Consider the following 22,842-nt stretch of genomic DNA (forward strand, 5'->3'; position numbering starts at 1 on the left):
TGCATTTGGATGGCTCCATATATATATATATATATATGCAAATTAAGATAATAAGTGTTGGTGAGGATGTGGAGAAATTTAGAACCCTCATACATGCTGGTAGCAATGTAAAATAGTGTAGCCACTTCTGGAAAACAGTCTGGCAGTTATTCAAAAAATTAAACATTGAGTTATAAGGTGACCTAGCAATTCTATTCTTAGGTATTAACCAAGGAAAAATGAAAATGTAAACTCATACCAAAACTTGTAAATGTTCAAAGGAGCATTATTCACAATAGCGAACATATGGAAACAACACAAATGTCCATTAACTGATAAATGAATAAATAAAATATGCCATATCTATAAGATGGAACATTATTCAGCAACTAGAGGCCAAATGCATGAAATTCGTGCAAGGGGCTTGGCCCTCACAGCCCCGGCTTTTTCCCAAAGGACATCTGGAAGGTCGTTTGGCTGTCTGGTCTAATTAGCATATTACACTTTTATTATTATAGACTAGAGGCCCAGTGCACGAATTCGTGCACGGGGAGGGTCCCTCAGCCAGGTCGGCGATCGGGGTATCTTGCCCAGTCCTGATCAGGGCTGATTGGGGCCAATCGGGAGGTTCCGAACGGGGTGATTGGGGCCGGCTGGGGGGAGGGGCTGTGGGAGGTTGGCCGGTCGGGGGGGAAGGGTTACAGGAGGTTGGCTGGCCGGGGGGAGGGACTGCAGGAGGTTGGCCGTGGGAACGCACTGACCACCAGGGGGCAGCTCCTGCGTTGAGCGTCTGCCCCCTGGTGGTCAGTGCATGTCATAGCAACAGGTCGACCGGTTGTTTGGTCGTAATGGTCGCTTAGGCTTTTATATATATAGATTAAAGAAATGAAATATTGATACACTATGAGTGAACCTTGAAAATACTATGCTAGGTAAAAGATGCCAGCCACAAAAGAGCACCCTATATAACAAAGAGGTAATATGAGAATTGACCGTCATGCCCTCGCACAAGATGGCTGGTCCCATATGGTCACAAGATGGCTGGCAGGGGAGGGCAGTTGTGGGCAATCAGGCCAGCAGGGGAGGGCACTTAGGGGTGACCAGGCCAGCAGGGGAGGACAGTTAGGGGCGACTGGACAAGCAGGGGAGGGCAGCTGGGGGCGACCGGGCTGGCAGGGGAGGGCAGTTAGGGGCAACTGGGCCAGCAGGGGAGCTGTTAGACGTCAATCAGGCTGGCAGGGGAGTGGTTAGGGGGTTATCAGACTGGCAGGCAGAAGCGGTTAGGGGCAATCAGGCAGGCGAGCAGCTGGGAGCCAGCAGTCCCAGATTGTGAGAGGGATGTCCGACTGCCGGTTTAGCAGGGATCGGGCCTAAACCGGCAGTTGGACATCCCCCAAGGGGTTCCAGATTGGATAGGGTGCATGAATTTCGTGCATCAGGCCTCTAATGTATTATATGATCCCATTCATATGAAATGTCCAAAATAGGCAAGCCTATAGAGACAGAAGTAGATAAATCAGTGGATTCCTAAGGTTGAGGAGATTTAGGATCCTCTATTTAATTCATTATACAACATTTGTTTTGTTAACTAAAATATTATCAGTGAATGACCCAAAGAAATAACAGGGGGGAAAATTTACCTGTTTTCCAACACTATTTATATCAAATTGCAGGGGAACACCTTTAGGGACTTTCTTTACATCAGATTGCTCCCGTTTTGCCAAGAATGAGGGTACAGCAGTACGAGTTAATTGTGGTTTCTGAGTTCTATTAGAAAAAGATTAAAATGAAATTAGGTCAGCTTAACAATCAAAAGAAGAAAAATAAAATCATTTAGTACATAAAGCCATCCTGACTGGTACACATGTTCAAATATATTACGGTGACTATTTTATTTGAGTTTACAAAAAAAGGTATGGTTTTTGACTGACTAATCTAGAGAATAAAATATATACAGTCACTCATAGACTACCTCTTTAAGTAGAACTATAAACTTTTCAACAATTTGGAATGATTGGTGATTTCCAAGTCTTGATCTTCCACTAAAGTAAAACAACCTCTGAAGTCTTATTAAAGACCTATCTTATATTCTTTCTTCCATTTTAGTCATTAAAATGGCTACATAGAGCAAAAACTTAGAAAGTTTATAATGCAATAAATATAATGGGATGGTTAACTAGATAAAAGAACAGTACTTTAAAATATACTGGGAGGAAGGGAGAGAAGGGAGCAAGTAGGTATAGTATTATCTCATTTACTATTATACATTAAAATAGATGTATCTAACATTTTTTATAAACTTTTATTTAAAATGTTTTTATTGATTTTAGAGAGAGGGAGACAGAGAAAGAGAGAGAGAGAGAAACATCAATGACAGAGAAACATCGATGGGCTGCCTCCTACACAACCCCCTTACTGGGAATTGAGCCACAACCTGGGCATGTGCCCTGACTGGGAATCAAACGAGCGACCTCTTGATGCACGGGACAACGTGCTCAACCAACTGAGCCACACCAGTCAGGACCATGCACCAAACTTTTAAAATAAAAATATTGTTAACAGTGGATACCTTGGGGCTGTAGAACCAGGAATCAAAGGCGCTTTTACTTTTAACTTTATACTATTTTATTTCTATTTTGTACATCAAGTATTACTTTTATCCTTGTCTGAGTTTATCCTAACTTGGACATCACACTCCGAGCAGGAATCCAGTACTTTTCTATTATTTTATATACTGAGAGATTATAATTTCTGCAAAATAAGACTTACACTGGGCACTGCACTGCTCCAGGGTTATCAATGGATACAGTTAAAATTCCTCCATTTGTGGTGGAAGTCCGCCATCTAGTTTCAAAACACCAAAAACTTCATTAGAATATAGCCATTACTTTTCTTACCTTTTTAAAAATACAGCATCTTGGGTATAGGAACTGGATGCTTTATTAAATATTTTTCAGTGTAACAAATATATGCACATTAAAAAATCAACTACAAAAAGGTTTTTAATGAAAAGTAACCGTCTTTCACCCCACTATTTTCCCCCTTCTTGTTCCCTAGAGGCAATACTTTTAACCTTTCCTGTTTTTACTGCTTGCTGGTTCCCTCCAGTTCATTAAACAAGATGCTTGTGTAATATATATATTTTTAATCAATAAAGTTTGCATAAGCATGTTTTATTTTTAAAAATCTTTATTGTTGGAAGTATTACATATGTTCCCTCATCACTATCCTTTAGTTTCCCTACCTAACTAAATATTTTGATGGCGATATCACTACTTTACTTCCATCATAGCTTTAAATAAACATAAACATCTCTCTTTTAGTAGTATTGCTTGATAACCTCCCCTCCCCACTTAGTATAAAAGAATAGTAGTACCTCTATTCCTTCCTTCCTTCCACCTCTTCTCCCACTTTTTACCTCCCACTTTTTGTCAGCTCTACTTCAATATTTATGTTAATCAGAATCTGACATTTACATTATATTCTGTTACCAAATTAAGAATTTTGTGCTTTGTTCCATAGGTTGATTCTCAAAGTTCAAAACAAATGAACAGTATTTATAATTATGTAAATATTATTCATGTAGAAGCAAATAAGCTATGATTATTTTCTTCCTTATGGTTACCAATGTCGTGACTCCTGTGTAAAAGAATACTGGCAACATCAAGTTGAAATAGTTTCCTTTCCTATACTCAAAATCATACCCCATATTGGTTGGCATCATACCATGACCATGTTTTGTTTTCTAAAAAGTAGCTATAATTTTAAATAGTTTAATCTCAAAACTTGATCATACTGATAGAACCAGAATGTTGTAAGTCATACTTGGGAAGTGCAATTCTGACCAAAAAAAATTTTTTTTAAAACCTTAATAGGGGTAATGGGGAAAAAAAGAATATGTGAAAAAAGAAAATATTCTATTGTTCTTAAGGGTTTACAAATTTTAAAGCTCTACTGTATTTTCTTCTATTTATTCCCTGAATAGATTCATTTGTATAAAAGCAGTTATAGAAAATAAAGGAATGTTTCATTAAAATGGAGCTTAATAAAAATTAAAAATAGAGGAATGTATTTGGTGCTAAAACTTTTATACACTGACGTGAAAATACAAAAGATTCTGGGAGGAAAAAGAGCAAAAAATGGTTTATTTCGGGCTCAATGGTTAATTTACTTTAGGTCTCATTTAATTTCTTTTGGACTAGGGCACAAAGTAATTTCGGTAGCTAGTATTCTGGGAGTTCTGAAATGACACCTTGAAAAACAAATTGAAACTTACTGACGAGTTCTCTTTGCTACTACATCATCTAGCAGTTGTTCTGTGTTCAACTGGGCCTGAACCTGAAGGGGGAAAAAAAGCAGTAGATCCCACAGAAAGCAGAGTATTTGAATGCAAAGAGCTATCCTCCAAACTTTATAACCCATTAAGATATGTGTCTGAATGTAGGAGGGGCATATGACTATTCTGGCAACACCTCTTTGTTAGGGTTCTGCATCAGAACAAGTAGTAAAAACAGGTTTATTCCTAAATAACAAGTTAAATTCTTATAAGTCTAGAGGCCTGGTGCACGAAATTCGTGCACTCGGGGGTGTCCCTCAACCCGGCCTGCGCCCTCTGGCAGTCTGGGAGCCCCACGACCCATTGCCCCACAGAGGGAGGCCCTGCCCAACTGCTGCAGCCCGCTGGTCGGTGGCCTGGCCTCCCTCTTTGGGGAGATGGATTGCAGAGCCCCCCCATTGCGGAGGACCCCCCCCCCCCTCGCCCTGATCGATCACCCCAGTGGTTAGTGGCCTGGGCCTCCCTCTGTGGGGCAATTGCGGGGCAATGGCAGAGCCCCCCACCCCCCAACCAATTGCATTGCACCCTCCTTGGCTGGCCTGGTGCCAGTTGAGTGTCATAGCATGGGCGTCTGGATGGTTGTTCTGCTGTTTGGGCGTTTGGTCGATTTGCATATTACACTTTTATTATTATAGATAGATGGTGCTATTGAGGACAATGAGAGAGAATTGGGGGCAGGGGGAAACTAATCTAATATCATGTTCTCCATAACCAAACCCAACCCCTACACTTCAACCATGGGCCATCCCTATGATTGAGGATTACTAAAGACAGATGTTCAGGATCCTTTGTTTGGGTAAAAAGAAAACACAACCAAGGGTTTTTATACCTTCAGGCCTCTTCTGAAAAGAAAAGTTGCTTGACGAGTGTCTTTCTGATGACTTAATTTATTTCCACTCCTGGGATAATTGGTTGGGATGTTATTTCTGCAATGAAAATATATATGCATGAATAGTCTCAGCCATTTAACAACTTTCAAATATCCTGAGAAAACAATAAGCAAAAACAGTTTAATTCATTTGCCTAAAAATATGAGAATACACTAAATATAATTTATCAGAAACTATTGAGATTTGATTTACAAATATCTCCCTCTGGTCCAGCTGGCATGGCTCACTGGTTGGGCATCGATCTATGAACCAGGAGGTCACAGGTTCGATTCCAGGTCAGGGCACATGCCCTGGTTGTGGGTTTGATCCCCAGTAGGGGGTGTGCAGGAGGCAGCCTATCAATGATTCCCTCTCATCATTGATGTTTCTCTCTCTCTCTCCCTTCCTCTCTGAAATCAATAAAAATATGTATTAAAAAATTTGGTGAAAGATTTATTTACAGGGTTAATACAAAGAAAATCACACCTAGGCACATCATAGTCAAATTGACTGAAAATAAAATCTTTTTTTTTTCAATATATTTTTTTTTATTGATTTCAGAGAGGAAGGGAGAGGGAGAGAGAGATAATAATTGATCAGCTGCCTCCTGCATGCCCCATACTGGGGATTGAATTTGTAACCTGGCATGTACCCTTGACCAGAATCAAACCTGGGACCCTTTAGTTCACAGGCCCACTGAGCCAAACCTGCTAGAGCTAAAAAGAAAATCTTGAAAAACAGCATCTTTGTCAGTTTTCCTTTCTCACTTAAAAACCTTTACATATTAACATAAATCACAGAGAAACATATCTTTCACTGCTTGTTCTTTCACACACAGAACAATGTAATCTCTTCGTAGTTTCTATAAAAAGCTGGTAAAATATGAGAAAACAAATTTTTATATTTATCTTTTTAAAAAGATTGTTAAAAATTGGTTTTTAGCCCTAGCTGGTGTGGTTCAGTGGATACAGCGCTGGCCTGCGAACTGAAGGGTCCCGGGTTCAATTCCAGTCAAGGGCACATGCCTGGGTTGTGGGCTCAATCCCCAGTGGTGGGCGTGCAGGAGGCAGCCGATCAGTGATCTCTCTCATCATTGATGTTTCTATCTTTCTCTCCCTCTCCCTTCCTCTCTGAAATCAATAAAAATGTTTTAGAAAAACTGATTTTTAAAGAGAGGAAGGCAGAAGGAGAGAGAAACATCAATCGGCTGCCTCCTGTACACCCTCTACTGGGGATCAAGCCCACAACCCAGGCATGTGCCCTGACCAGAAATCAAACCTCTTGGTGCACAGGACGATCCCCACTCAACTGTGCCACACTGGCCAGAGCTCTACTTATTTATTTTTACAAATAAATGCTGAAATGTTGCCTAATCTTACCTCCAATCTTATAGAGGCTCAAATGCAAATTTCCCTATACAGCCCAATTAATATGGGCTCATTAATGACTCATGTAATTGATAAATTATTATATAAGTTCCCCTTTTCCAATAGGTACTACCAAATGATTCTCAAAAGAAAACAATATAATATTTAAGTAAAAGTGCAATTCCAGCCATTCCATTTATACAAAGACTTCATTTAAGGGTTCTTTTATTTTGAATTATCTTCTATAAAAGATGAATAAATAGTATTTGAAACTGAAATAATAAGGAAACATCAGAGCTTGTCAACTTCCTTTAGTACACTTTATCATTATAGAGACCAGAATGCCATAACAATAGGTCATCATTTTTAAGTTCTTATGTCTCTCAATTTCATATAAAAATAATTTCACCTTAAAAAGCATCCATACAGAATTCTTTCTAGTTTACTTTTTCCACAAATAACATACACTATTCTTTTAAGAGCCTTTGAGACTGAATAACAAATTCAGCTTTTAGAATTCCCAATTCTGAATAATTGTTTACCAAAACAATTCACATTTTGCAATGTTATTCTATGTGTCAAGAACAGTAGAGAAGCAGAATGCTGTTTTTTAAAAAAGTTTACAATTAGTTAAATTCATCAATAACTGCATCTAAGAAATAAGAAAAGTTACTTGCTTCCATGTTGGATGATCAGATAAACACCCCAAATAGCTATCTTGAAAATGACCAGATAACTGTAAGAATCACTGAAAATTCATTCCTTCGAACACTTAGGCAAGAAGTATATCTTCATTTATGCAGGATAACATTATTGTCTTATATCTGAGTACTTACTTTCTATTTAGCTGGTTAGGTCTCTTAAGAACTGCAACTGGTTTTCTCTGCACTTCATTTTGTCTCAGAAGGTTTGCCTTCCTTTTTAACGCTGGAAAATATCGTTCTATATTCTTTCAGAAGGCAAGAAACTATGTTAATCAAATTGTCTTTTTACTCTACACCCTATTACAATAAACATTTCTGAGGCAGAATGGACAAGGACTGACCACTGCTTTGATGTGCAGGTTACAGAAACAGAGAAGCTGCAACAACTTGAATATTTCCAGTCTAAGTGACTGAAAAGACAACCACATTATACTCAAAATACTTTCAACAAAAAGAGAATTTGGACAGAAAAATAACTTTTATCTATTTTGGATCTGTTCAGTTTGAAGTGCTGGGGGATGTACAGGTGATGGGGAAACATGGATCTGGAGCTCAAGAGAAGAATGAGAGCCAGAGATGTAAATTAGGGAATCATTTATATAATCATGGTTTTGGATATCAAGTAAAGGGGTAAGAGGGGCAAGTTCCAAAACAAACGTGCAAAAAAGAAAGGAAAAAAAAAAAGAGGCTGTAATAGCAAAGAAGCCTAAGTAGAAATGGCTACAGAGAAAAAATAAACCAAGAATATTCAATGTCACAAAAAACAAGCACATGAAATGTGCAACAATTTTTTTAAACTTCATGAAGTACTTAGTATTACGAGTCAAGTTAAAAGTTCTACAAAACATACCCCCAGCTTTATGAAATTCTGAATCTAAAGAAAAAAATTATAGAGTTGATACTGATGTTCTATATCCCAACAGAAGAATCCCGACTGGGCCAATTTTTACTTCTTGATAGATATTTTAAGTTGATTTTCAAACCAAAAAGGAAATTCATTCTTAGACACAACCCTGCCCCTCTTAGCACAGCCATTTGCTCTATTTACAATACTAGTATTTAGTAGTACTATTTAGTAGTAATGTAAATGAGTTTGTTATCTTTCCCACGTAGTTCTTCAATTCATAGGTAAGAAAAAAGTACATTTTTATTGAAATAAAACATTAATTTATCTGACTCAGCATTAAGCCATCATCATCCTACCTTGTCACTTAGAGGTGGTCGATTCATAGGACTAATTCCTTTTCGAATTCCAGTTGTTTTCCTAGCTGCAAGACCAGTGATAACTCCATAAGAACGTCTCTTCCCAGGCATCATTCTTCCTCTACGGCTCAGATTATTCTTACCAAAACCTGTAGGGGGGGCGGGGCGGGGAGAATTAACTGAGGGGCACAAAGGTCACAAGATATTCTACAGTATTATTATCTACACTAGAGTCCTGGTGCATGGAATTTGTGCACTTGGGGGGGGGGTTCCCTCAGCCCAGCCTGCACCCTCTCCAATCTGGGACCCATTGAGGGATGTCCGACTGCTGGCTCCTAACCGCTCACCTGCCTGCCTGCCTGATTGCCCCTAACCGCTTCTGCCTACCAGCCTGATCACACCCTAACCACTCCCCTGCCAGCCTGATCAACACCTAACTGCTCCCTTGCTGGCCAGATTGCCTCTAACTGCCCTCCCCTGCAGGCCTGGTCCCCCCAACTGCCCTCCCTTGCAGACCTGGTCCCTCCCAAATGCCCTCCCTTGCAAGCCATCTTGTGGTGGTCATCTTGTGTCGACATGGGGGCGGCCATCTTGTGTGTTGGAGTGATGGTCAATTTGCATATTACTCTTTTATTAGATAGGATGTATTTCTTTTGAATTACATAAAATATCTCATTTTTAAAGAGGCAATAAGTTGCACTGGAAAGGGTTCTGTTGCAAAAAAAGACTATTCCTTTCTATCTCTCTTTTTCTCTCTGGCTTTGCTTTCTTAACAAGATAGCCTCAACTTTCCCTGTACAATATTTTAGCCACTAACTACATGTGGGTATTGAAGATTTGAAAAATGACTAGTCTAAAATGAGATGCAACAAAAGAATGTACAGTGTTTCATTAATAATGTGGCTCACATTTTATTTCTGTTGACAGCACTGACCTAAGGTGGAATCACTATCTTTACCTCCCATTTACTTACTAGCTTGCAATCTGGCTTCTTCATTTTCAGTCCTACTGTATTCAAACTGTTTTTGCTAAAGTCCCCAGTGAGTTCCAATGGACATATTTTCATCTCTGTGACTTGTGACTTTACTGACTTTGCTTTTCCATTATGTATCTTACTTATTTAAATATTTTCTAATTATGAAAAAATAAACATGCTCACTGCAGAAAACTTAGAAACATATAAAGTACAAATAATAAAATAATTTACCCATTATTCCACTACCTAGAGATAACCACTAACATTCTGTGTCTGCCTAGTCTTTTCTTTATTTGTATATGTACATTTAAAAAGTTAACATCCTTAGTTTTAATTATTTTTAAGCAATTTCAAAGACTATCACATGAAGTAAATCATAATTTTGTAGTACCAAGTGCTTACAAGGTGGACTGAGTCTTCCAGCAAACCCAATACCATATTCTATGTACTATTTTGTAGTCTATATTCACACTATATTGTGACTATCATCCCAGATATTTAATATTCTTTTACTACATTATTTTTTAACTAGAGGCCCGGTGCATGAAAATTCATACACTGGAGGGGGGTCCATCAGCCCGGCCTGCCCTCTCTCACAGTCCGGGAGCCCTCAGAGGTGGGAGGCGACTTGGTGATCAGGGGAAGGCGATGGCCCCATCACACCTCTGCTGCTGCCACTGCTGGCAGCGCAAGCCTCGGCCAGTCCTGGGCGGCTGGGCAGCCGCCATCCAAGGCTTGCCTGCACCTCGGGCCGGCCCTGGGTGGCTGGAGGGCTGAGGGGACTGGGGGACTCCGGAGGCAGGCGCACTGAGTGGCCAGGCCCACCTGCTGCCCCAGTGGGGCTAAGGGGACTGGGCACCGCCCTCTTTGAGGGCGGGACAGTCAATTAGCATATTCCTTCCTTATTGGCTGTGGGTGCCACCATCTTTGCGACGGCTGAGGGTCAATTAGCATATTCCCTCTTTATTAGATAGGATTGCAATAATAGTATAGCTAACATTTTTATAGACATTCATGATTATTACCTCAAAATATAAACTTCCAGAGGTAGAAATAGTGTATCAAAGAGTAAAGCAAATTCTTAAGGATTTTCATTTATATTATAAAAATCCCCTCTAGAATGACTGTATTTATGTATATTCCGGAATCATACGGGTGCCACTTTTTCCATAACATTGACTACTCTGAATGTTTTTTTTAATCTTTATCATTCAGTATTTTAAAAAATCTTATTGATGAAGTAAAGCTCAAAGTGAGTATTCTGAAGTCCAGCAAGTAAATAAAATCTTGTCTTACTTAGTAGTTTACTAATGAGAATGAACATTTTCCATGTGTTTTTTTGGCTATCTGTATTCTCCCATTCACAAACTGTCATGTTCATAAATCTAGCAATAAGTTCTAATTTCCTTCAATGCTTTGATAGAAGAATTACATTAAATTTACAATTAATTTTTCAAGAATTGATTTATTTACTAGTACAATATACAGGAACATAGTATATCTCTCCTCCTTTTTCAAGTCTTCTTTTGTCACTAAATTGGTTCAGTAAAGTTGTAGGCTTTCCCCCCCATAAGTCTGCACATTTCTTGTTAAGCTTATTGCTAGGTAGTTCATAGATTTTGTTGTCAATCACAAAAAAATCCCTCTTCTAATAATAATTTTCATATTGTCATGCCTGAAATTACAGAAAACTATTGAGGTTTTATTTATTACCTTTTAATCAGCCATACCATTGAACTCAATTATTAGTTTTAATAGTCTTTCAAATTATTTTCTTGGAATTTCTAAGTGACAATCATATTACCCACAAATAATTGTCTTCTTCCTTCTAATAATTATACCCCAAATTCTTTGATTTCTTAATGCAACAGCTAGGAATTCCAGAGAGCCATACTAAGTAACAACTGTGATACTAGGCATTCTTAATCTTAATTCTAATTTTTGGGAAAATGTCTTTGGAATAGTATCTGGTATAATACCGGTATAATGTCTTTGGAATGGTATCCAGTGGGCTGCGAGGCTGCAGTGGGCACAGGAGCAGGTCTTGGCCCATCCTCTGCTCCCCCGCCTGGCCCCACCTGCCGCGGTCCCCGGTCCCCTGTCTGCCAGCAGCCCTGCTCCCACCGCCACTCCCACACGCTGATGGCGCTGAGTGATTGAGGCTGGCACCAGCAGCGAGTGCGAGCGGTGGCTGCTGGCCCCGATCGCCCTTCAGGAGCAGGGGGAGGTGGAGAAGCCCTCAGGCGCAATCAGAGCCGGCAGTCGCCGCTAGCACCCCTGCCGGTGCCGAGCGATTGGGACCAGCGCCAGGCACTGGCAACGGGTGCAAGCATTGCCTTCGGCATGCCTGCAGGTGCGAGCGGGGCTGGCGCTGGCAGTCGGTGCGAGCGGGACCGTTGCCAGCAGCAGGTGCTAGAGGCAGCTGCCGGCCCTAATCGCCCATAGGAGCATGGGGAGGTGAGAAGCCCTGAGCGGCGATTGGGGCCAGCAGCTGCAGCTCGCACCCGCTGACGGCGCAGAATGATCAGGGCTGGTGCCGGGTGCTGTCAGCGGGTACAAGCAGGGCTGGCAGCAGGTGCAAGTGCCGGGCGGGACCGCGGTGCGCAAGAGCAAAGAATTTTCAGTAACCACCAGAGACTCGCCCCGATGACAGCGACCTGCGCCCCACTTTGGTCTGGCGCCCCCACTCACCTGCTCCACCACCTCACCGCGGTTGACGCCCACCATGTTCCACACAGCCCGCCCCCCCCGGTGGCCAACACACATCATTGCAACCGGTTGTTCGGTTGTTCTGCCATTCGGTCTATTTGCATATTAGGGTTTTTTATATATATACATATATATATATATATATATGTATATGTATATATATATATATATATATATATATACACATACATACACACACACACACACACACACACACACACACACACACACCTACTTTGAGACCAGAGTTCAACAAGACAGTTAGGAGAACTTGTTATGATAGATTAATTAGTTATCAATGTATTGCCTTTCAGCTCCCAATTCACTTTACGCCCTGCTTTAGTCACTAGAACATTTCTCTTACCGGCTGCCCAAGCTTAAGCTTTGTCAGTAGAGGGCACTGGAGGTACTTTAGAGGAAGACGGAGCTTTTCTTTCAAGTTCCAGTGTGCACCTCAAGGCTTGTTCCTGTGGCATACAGGACCCAATATCCTTTCCCCACAAGCTGAGACTATGGTGAGGCAAGAGAGATGCTTAGGGCATAAAATTTGAGCGTGAGTGATGCCTTACATTTGGGGCATCCGTTTAGATTTAATCCCAGGCATCACTATAGTCTGGCCCTAATCACTCTCCAGTGAATTTAAGTCGTATCACTCCCACATATGGCTTCCCAGTAAGTTCCACCACCATGGCAACTCAGTTAGTGTGGAGATCTTCCAGATTTGTTCCTTTCTTGGATGCTCTGCCTTAATACTAAAGGTACTAAATTTATTAGTACTTTTATAATCAAAGAAAAAGACAATAAAGTTACAATTTTAAAAATCAGATTATTGCTGCTCAATGTGTGTTTTTCTTCTGAAATTGCAACCAAGCAAAGATTACACATGCTGGGGAAACATGTATATTCAAATTAAATTTGCTATTTTTATTTGTACTACATGAAACAGCAACCATTAACTGTGCTAAGCATTATGCTAAATACTTTAACCTAAATGAGAACTTATGAAGTTAATGCTAACATCTGAATTTTGCAGGTGAGCAAAGTGAGGCAAAGAACAGTAACTAGTTAGAAAATGGAAGAACAGAATTCAAGTTTGTGTGGCTCCAAAAACTAAACACTTTCCCAAACTGTTATATAACAACTAAAGAATAAAAGGTATAATATAATCTATGGTACAATTCCAAAGAGAAAAAAGTATTACAGAAAAAGTGGATTCTAAGCTAGATATTACAAAATAGGCCAAGATTTGAATAGAGATATGACATGAAGTGACAAATACAAAGACATGGGCAACTACAACATACTGAGAGAAGAGACAGTCTAGGGAAAAGGATAAGAAGAAATGAATGTAGTGGGTTCAAATCAGAGGGCTTTAGGTGGTGATAAAGATTACACCTGACTAGGAATGAGGGGGTCACAGAGTTCATGATCAAATTATATAAGTCTAGAAGCAATATCTTAAGACTAAAAAGAAAAGGGAGAAGGCAATGAGACCATTTCAGATGTTATTGCAATATTCAAACATGACATGATAAAATATTGGGTGAGGAACAAAGAAATGTGAAAGTACTGTATTTAAACAAAAGACAAAGATTAAAGAGATAAGAAATCCATTATTATACCAAATTTTTAAGATCAGATGAGAAAGATTAATGAGCAAGTCTCATTAACAAGCATAAAATTGATTAAAAGGAGAAAAATATGGGATAGAATTCTTTTTCTAGGTACTTCCTATTTCGGACTATTATAGCCATTGTTCCCATACTTGTTAACCTTTTCACTACCATTTCTTTCTCACTGATGGCTTCTTATCTTCTACACCTTCTAGTGAGCCTAGATCATCCGTTGCCCCTCCATCCCCTTTCTACCGTTGAATAAACTTCCATTAGATTATCTCAGTTTTAGCAATTGTACTACTTTTCATTCTTTTATCAGCCATCCTATCCTATATAATAAAAGCCCAGCGACAGTAATGACAGAAAGACCAGAATGACTGATCAACCAGTCACTATGAGGTGCACTGACCACCTCTTGGTTTCTCCCCCCGGCCGGCAGGCTCCCATTGCCCGATGGTGAACGGGGATCCGAAGTGGGTGGCGGCGGGGCCGGCGAGTGGACGGAATGGCCAACCTCTTGGTTCCTCCCCCTGGCCAGCAGGCTCCGATTGCCCAATGGTGAATGGGGATCCAGGGGTGGATGGCGGGGGATGCAGGCGGCGTCAGGCCAAGGCCCCCACCCTGCTGGTCGCCCAACACACAGAGGGCAACCCACAGTGGGGGCGGGGCCATGAGCGGGCGGGACGGCCGACCTCCAAGTCCCTCCCCCCTTGCCGCCAGGCTCCGATCACCCGTCCCATGGCAAACTGCAAACCTGAGTGGGTGGTGGTGGGGGACAAGGCTGGCTGCCGGCAGCCGGGGAAGATGGCCCTGATCGCAGCCCTGATCGCAGGCTAGGCCTAGGGACCGTACCCATGCATGAATTTCGTGCTCCAAGCCTCTAGTCTATATACATAAAAGGCAAAGTGACCAACCATATGTCTGTATGTCCAACCAATCTGCTGGTACATATGATGCTCACTGACAATTTAAAAATAAACGTTGACTCGCGCATGCACAATACATATAAAGCTCTCGCTGGTGCCAATAGCAGGCGTGTGTTTCGATCTGTCATTGTCGATTGTGAATTTAGTTTTGTTCCCTCTTTGTTGTGTCTTGTCAAGTTGTATTTTGTGCCTTTTGGTCAACGCGGTAGTGAGCCACATAACCAGACACCCTGAGAGGAATGAAAATGGGGAGACAAAGAAACAGCCCCCATACAAAAGAAAAGGAGGAATCACCAGAAAAGAAAGTAAACGAAATGGAGGCAAGCAATTTTTCAGAAAAAGAATTCAGAGCAATGGTCATAAGGACGCTGAAAGGATGGAAGACAAATTCAACAACATGTGTAAGAACCAAGAAGAAATAAAGAATGACACAGCTGCAATAAAGAACACAATAGAAAGCATCAACAGTAGACTAGAAGAAGCTGAGTACCACATCAGTGAGCTAGAAGGCAAGGTAGGAAAAAACACCCAAACAGAGCAGCAACTGGGAAAAAAACGTAAAAAACAGGAGGAGAGCCTAAGGGAACTTTGGGACAACACAAAATGAAACAATATCTGCATAATAGGGGTGCCATAAGGAAAAGAAACTGAGAAAGGAATAGAAAACATGTTTGAAGAAATAATGACAGAAACTTCCCTGATTGGGAAGAAAAAACTCACACAAGTTCAAGAAGCTAACAGGGTCCCAAACAAGATGAACCCCAAAAGACCAACAACAAGACACATCATAATTAAATTGGCCAACACCAACAACAAAATAAGAATCTAAAAAGCTGGCAGAGAGAGACAGAAAGTTACCTATAAGGGCTCTCCCATTAGACTATCAACTGATTTCTCAATAGAAACACATCAGGCCAGAAGGGACTGGAATGAAATATACAAAGTGATGCAAAGCAAGGGACTGAGTCCAAGAATACTATATGCAGCAAGGCTGTCATTCAAAATTGAAGGTGAAATCAGCAGCTTCACAGACAAAAAAGGGCTAAGGGAGTTTATTATCACTAAACCAGCAATGCAAGAAATCCTAAAGGGACTGCTGTAAAAAGAAGAAATAGGAAGGGAAGTAGGAACACAGGTATAAAGAATAAAAATGGCAACAAATATCTATCTATCTATATATAGAAAACCCTAATATGCAAATAGGCCAAACGGCAAAACAACCGAACAACCAGTCGCTATGACATGCGCTGACCACCAGGGGGCACGCGCGGAACATGGTAGGTGTCGGCAGCAGGCAGCAGAGAGGGGAACATGGCAGGCATCAGCCGCAGTGGGATGGTAGAGTAGATGAGTGGGGGTGCCAGACCAAGGCAGGGCCCCTGGTCACTGTCAATGGGGTGAGCCTCTGGTGGTTACTGAAAAGTCTTTGCTCCCGTGTGCCACGGTCCCGCCTGGTGCTCACACCTGCTGCTGGCATCGGCCCTGCTCACACCCGCTGCCAGCCCCAACCGCCCCTCAGGGCTTCTCCACCTCCCCGTTCCTGAGGGGCGATCGGGGCCAGCAGCCGCCTCTTGCACCTGCTGCCGGCGACGGCCCCGCTCGCACCTGCTGTCAGAGCTGGAGCCACTGCACACACCTGCTGCCAGTGCCCAGCACCAGTCCTGATCACTCAGCACCGTCAGCGGGTACGAGCAGTGGCTGCCAGCCCTGATCACCCTGAGGGCTTCTCCACCCACCCTGCTCCTGAGGGGCGATTGGGCAGCAGCTGCCACTTGCCCCCACTGATGGCGGCACCAGCCCTGCTCGCACCCGCTGCTGGCGCCAGCCCCAATCACTCCGTGCTGTCAGCGGGTGTGAGCGGGGCCAGTGCCATCACCATGTGCGAGTGGCAACGGCGGGAGCAGGGCTTCCGGCAGACAGGGGACAGGGGGCTGCAGCAGGAGGGGCTGGGCGGGGGCACAGAGGATGGGCTGAGACCTAACCCTGTGCCCACAGCAGCCTCACGGCCCACAGTTTCTTTCAAGCTGCACCAGTTTGTGCACTGGGCCCCTAGTCAATAATAACCTTAAATGTAAATGGATTAAATGCTCCAATCAAAAGACATAGGGTAGCTGAATGGATAAGAAATCATGACCTATATATCTGCTGTCTACAAGAGACCCACATCAGAACAAAGAACTCACATAGACTGATAGTGACAGGATGGAAAAATAAAATTCAGGACAATGGAAATGAAAAGAAAGCTGGGGTAGCAATACTTATATCTGACAAATTAGACCTCAAAGTGAAGGCCATAACAAGAGATAAGGAAGGTCACTTCATAATACTAAAGGGAGCAATTCAACAAGAGGATATAACTCTGGTAAACATATATGCACCCAATATAGGAGCACCCAAATACATAAAAAAACTCCTGGAAGTTATCAAGGGAGAGATAGACAGCAATACAGTCATATTAGGGGGCTTTAATACCCCACTGACACCACTGGAAAAATCCTCTACACAAAAAATCAGCGAAGAAACATCAATCCTAGATGACCCACTAGATCAGATGGAATTAATTGACATCTTAAGAACATTTCACCCCAAAGCTACAGAATATACAATTTTCTCAAATGTATATTTGTATACACAGGACATTTTCAAAGACAGACCACATATTGGGACACAGGCAAAGTCTTTTAAAATTCAAGAAGATAGAAATCATATCAAGCATGTTCTCAGATCACAATGGCATAAAATTAGAAATCAACTACAATAAAAACAATGAAAAAAAAATCGAATAATTGGAGGCTAAATAGCATGCTATTAAACAATGGTTGGGTTACCAAAGAGATCAAAGAAGAAATAAAAAACATCCTGGTAACAAACGACAATGAAAACACAACAATCCAAAATCTATGGGACACAGTGAAAGCAGTCTTGAGAGGGAAGTTCATAGCTCCAAAGGCCTACCTCAAAAAACAAGAAATGGTAATAAATTATCTAACCCTACAACTCAAAGAATTAGAAAGAGAGCAACAAGAAAAGCGCAGAGTGGGCAGAAGGAAGGAAATAATAAAGATCAGAGCTGCAATAAACAACACAGAGACCAAGAAAACAATACAAAAGATCAATAAAAACCAAGAGCTGGCTCTTTGAAAGGATAAACAAGATTGATGAACCTCTAGCCAGGCTCACCAAGAAGCAAAGAGAGGACCCAAATAAACAAAATCAGAAATGAAAGAGGTGAAGTAACAACCGACCCCACAGAAATACAAAGGATTTTGAAAAAATACTATGAACTACTCTATTCCAACAAATCGGACAACCTAGATGAAATGGACATATTCTTAGAAAAATACAAGCTTCCAAAACTCAATCAGGAAGAATAAAAAAACCTGAATAGGCTGATAACTATGGAAGAAATTGAAGCAGTAATCAAAAATCTTCCAGCAAACAAAAGCCCTAGTCCAGATGGCTTTATAGGAGAGTTCTACCAAGCATTCAAAGAAGAACTAAAATCTATCCCCCTCAGACTATTCCAAAAAACTCAAGAGGAAGGCACACTTCCAAGCTCTTTCTATGAAGCCAGCATTACCCTAATTCCAAAACCAGATAAAGACACCACAAAAAAAAGAGAACTACAGGCCAATATCCTTGATGAACATAGATGCTAAAATCCTCAACAAAATTCTAGCAAATCGAATCCAGCATTACATTAGAACAGTGGTCAGCAAACTCATTAGTCAACAGAGCCAAATATCAACAGTACAACGATTGAAATTTCTTTTGAGAGCCAAATTTTTTAAATTAAACTTCTTCTAACGCCACTTCTTCCAAATAGACTCGCCCAGGCCGTGGCATTTTGTGGAAGAGCCACATTCAAGGGGCCAAAGAGCCGCATGTGGCTCGCGAGCCGTAGTTTGCCAACCACGGCATTAGAAAGATCATACACCATGACCAAGTGGGATTTATTCCAGGGATGCAAGGATGTTTCAATAAATGTGCTACATCACATAAACAAATTGAGAGATAAAAATCACATAATCATATCAATCAATGCAAACACCCTTTCTTGATAAAAACTCTCAGCAAAGTGGGAATAGAGGGATCATACCTCAACATAATAAAAGCCTTATATGACAAACCTACAGCAACATCATACTCAATGAGCAAAAACTAAATCCATTTCCCCTAAGAACAGGAACAAGACAGGGATGCCTACTTTCACCACTCCTATTTGATATAGTACTGCAAGTGCTAACCACAGCACAGCAATCAGACAAGAAGAAATAATAGGCATCCAAGTTGGAAAAGAAGAAGTAAAACTGTCCTTATTCGCAGATGACATGATACTGAAGATGAATTTAGCAATGTAGCAGGATACAAAATTAACATCCAGAAATCTACTGCTTTTTTATACACCAATAATGAACTCACAGAAAGAGAAACTAAAAAAACAATCCCATTTATCATTGCACCAAAAAAAATTAAGATACCTAGGAATAAACTTAACTAAGGAAACTATAGGACATTGAAAAAAGAGATAGAGGAAGACATAAACAAATCGAAGAACATACTGTGTTCATGGGTTGGTAGAATCAACATCATTAAAATGTCCACAGTACCCAAAGCAATTTATAGATTCAATGTAATCCCCATTAAAATACCAACGGCATATTTCACAGACCTAGAACGAACTCTCCAAAAATACATCTGGAATAAAAAAAGAGCTCGAATAGCCATAGCAATCCTGAGAAAGAAGAATAAAGTTGGAGGGATAACAATACCAGATATATAGACCAATGGAACAGAACAGAGAACCCAGAAACCGACCCAAGCCATTATGCTCAATTAATATTTGACAAAGGAGGCAAGAGCATACAATGGAGTCAAGACAGTCCTCTTCAATAAATGGTGCTGGGAAATTTGGTCAGATACATGCAAAAAAATAAAACTAGATCACCAACTTACACCATATACAAAAACAAACTCAAAATGGTTAAAGGACTTAAATGTAACACAGGAAACCATAAAAATCTTAGAAGAATCCATAGGCAGCAAAATATCAGACATATGTCGAAGCAATATCTTTACCAATACAGCTCCTAGGGCAATGGAAACCAAGGAGAAAATAAACAAATGTGACGACATTAAAATAAAAAGCTTCTGGGGAGAAACCAAGATGGCGGCATAGGTAAACACCTAAACTGCTGCCTCACACAACAATTTCAAAACTACAACTAAAAGACAGAACGGACACCATCCAGAACCACAGGAAAGCAGGCTGAGTGAAAATTCTACAACTAGAAGGAAGGAGAAAAGCTCACAGAGAATTGGAGGTACGGCAAAGGGGCTTTGTGCGCGCAGAGAGGAAGGGCGGCTGAGAGCTTGGCTGACTTCCTCTGGCGGAAGGGGGAAGGAAGCCTCGGACCGCGAGCTGGGAAAGGCAGAAGTCTGAAGGCGCACACGGGCCAGTGCGCACAAAGGCTGCGGAGGTAGCCATAGGCTTTCCCTAGTGAAAGGGAGTCAGAGGATCCTGACTGAGCCCCAGTTCTGACTGCAGTGAACCCCGGTTCCAGGCGAGCCCCTGGGGACCCACGCTCTTGTGGGGGGAGTCTGGACTCTTGGGCGGAGACTCGGGAGCCGGGGAAGGCGGAGGACTGAAAGTGCGCACACGCGCCGCCCCGGTGCGCACAAAGGCTGCGGGGGTTGCCACAGGCTTTCCCTAGTGGAGGGGAGTCAGAGGATATTGACTGCACCGAGCCCCAGTTCTGACTGCAGTGAACCCCAGTTCCAGGCGAGCCCCTGGGGACCCACACTCTTGTGGGGGGAGTCTGGACTCTCAGGCGGAGACTCGAGCTGGGGAAGGCGGAGGACTGAAAGCGCACATGCGCGCAGGGGCGGGGCTGACAGGAAGCCAAGACTGAGACTCCACCCCATCCAAGCTGAGCACAGAGCCTATTGCAATTTGGCAAGTCTAATCCTATAAGGCTGTCTCCAGCACCGGGCTTCTCCCAGCATAGACACAGCTGATCCTTACAGCCAACTGGCCCGGAGGTCAATTCTTCCCAGTGATACCAACAACAATAAAGACTTAATTACAACAAGGCTGTACACACAGTCCACAAAGGGGTGCACCAAGAGTGTCCACCTCAGGTTAACTGGGGAAGCAGACCCACTGGGCCATATTGGAAACCTAGCACAAATATCTACCTTACCAACTCAGGGATTCAGTGAAAATGCGGGGTCAAAGAATCAGATCACAAACAAAAGAAATGGAGGAAAACAAACGACTGGATATAGAATTCAAAACCACCGTTATAAGACTTTTTAAGAATATCCTAGAAAAGGCCGATAAATATAACGAGACCCTCGAAGATATGAAAAAGGACCAACTAGAAATTAAACATACACTGACTGAAATAAAAAATATTATACAGAGACCCAGAAACAGAATAGAGGAACACAAGAATCAAGTCAAAGAATTGAAATACAAAGAAGCAAAAAACACTCAACCGAAAAAGCAAAAAGCAAAAAAAAAAATCCAAAAAGTTGAAGATAATGTAAGAAGACTCTGGGACAACTTCAAGCGTACCAACATCAGAATTATGGGGGTGCCAGAAGAAGAGAGAGAGCAAGATACTGAAAACGTATTGGAAGAAATAATGACCGAAAACTTCCCCCACCTGGTGAAAGAAATAGACTTACAAGTCCAGGAAGCCCACAGAACCCCAAACAAAAGGAATCCAAAGAGGACCACACCGAGACACATCATAATTAAAATGCCAAGAGCAAAAGACAAAGAGAGAATATTAAAAGCAGCAAGAGAAAAACAGTTAATTACCTACAAGGGAGCACCCATACGACTGTCAGCTGACTTCTCAACAGAAACTATGCAGGCCAGACGGGAGTGGCAAGAAATTTTCAATGTGATGAATAGCAAGAACCTACAACCAAGATTACTCTACCCAGCAAAGCTATCATTCAGAATTGAAGGGCAGATAAAGAGCTTCACAGATAAGAAAAAGCTAAAGGAGTTCATCACCACCAAACCAGTACTATATGAAATGCTGAAAGGTATTCTTAAAGAAGAGGAAGAAGAAAAAAGTAAAGAGAAAAAATTATGAACAACAAATACATATCTATCAACAAGTGAACCTAAAAATCAAGTGAATTAAAAACCTGAGGAACAGAATAATCTGGTGAATATAATAGAATCAGGGGCATAGTAAGGGAGTGGGCTGATAATTCTCAGGGGGAAAGGGGTATGGGGGGGGTTCATGAAGAGAATGGACAAAAATCATACACCTATGGATGAGGACAGTGGGGGGGAGGTAAGGGCAGAAGGTGGGGTGGGAAAGGGGTGGAGGGGAGCTATGGGGTAAAAAAGGAGAAATAATTGTAATAATCTGAATAAAGATTTATTTAAAAAAAAAATAAAAAAAAAAATAAAAAGCTTCTGCACAGCAAAAGAAACCATCAACAAAACAACAAGAAACCCCACTTCATGGGAGAACATATTTACCAATGCTATTTCAGATAAGGGTTTAATCTTCAAAATTTACTGGGAATTCATACAACTTAACAAAAAGAAGATACCATAAATAATCCAATTAAAAAATGGGCCAAGGACCTAAATAGACACTTTTCGAAAGAGGACATACAGAAGGCCAAGAGACATATAAAGACATGCTCAAAGTCACTAATCATCCGAAAGATGCAAATCAAAACGACAATGAAGACCTGTCAGAATGGCTATCATAAACAAACCAACAAATGACTAGTGCTGGTGAGGATGTGGAGAAAAAGGAACCCTCGTGCACTGCTGGTGGGAATGCAGACTGGTGCAGCCACTGTGGAAAACAGTATGGAGTTTCCTCAAAAAGTTATAAATGGAGCTCCCATTTGACCCAGTAATTCCACTTCTAGGACTATATCCCAAGAAACCAGAAACACCAATCAGAAAGGATATATGCATCCCTATGTTCATAGCAGCACAATTTACAATAGCTAAGATTTGGAAACAGCCTAAGTGCCCATCAGCAGATGAGTGGATTAAAAAACGGTGGTACAGCCCTAACCGGTTTTGCTCAGTGGATAGCGCGTCGGCCTGCGGACTAAAGGGTCCCAGGTTCAATTTCAGTCAAGGGCATGTACCTTGGTTGCGGGCAT

General features: G+C 41.6%; 1 protein-coding gene across 1 annotated transcript in view; it reads right to left on the minus strand.

Annotated features, from left to right (window-relative positions):
- Positions 1 to 22,842, minus strand: part of FYTTD1 (forty-two-three domain containing 1) — a 43,137-nt gene that overhangs the window by 3,462 nt on the left and 16,833 nt on the right. Inside the window, exons 3-8 of the mRNA XM_080656662.1 lie at positions 8,459 to 8,607; positions 7,388 to 7,500; positions 5,145 to 5,241; positions 4,256 to 4,317; positions 2,749 to 2,823; positions 1,620 to 1,746 (exon numbers count right to left, since the gene is read on the minus strand). Of these exons, the coding sequence (XP_080512788.1) occupies positions 1,620 to 1,746; positions 2,749 to 2,823; positions 4,256 to 4,317; positions 5,145 to 5,241; positions 7,388 to 7,500; positions 8,459 to 8,607 (623 nt within the window). The remainder of the gene's footprint in view (positions 1 to 1,619; positions 1,747 to 2,748; positions 2,824 to 4,255; positions 4,318 to 5,144; positions 5,242 to 7,387; positions 7,501 to 8,458; positions 8,608 to 22,842) is intronic.

The sequence above is a fragment of the Plecotus auritus genome, assembly GCF_963455305.1.
Source record: "Plecotus auritus genome assembly, chromosome: 2".
Classification (NCBI taxonomy): Eukaryota; Metazoa; Chordata; class Mammalia; order Chiroptera; family Vespertilionidae; genus Plecotus; species Plecotus auritus.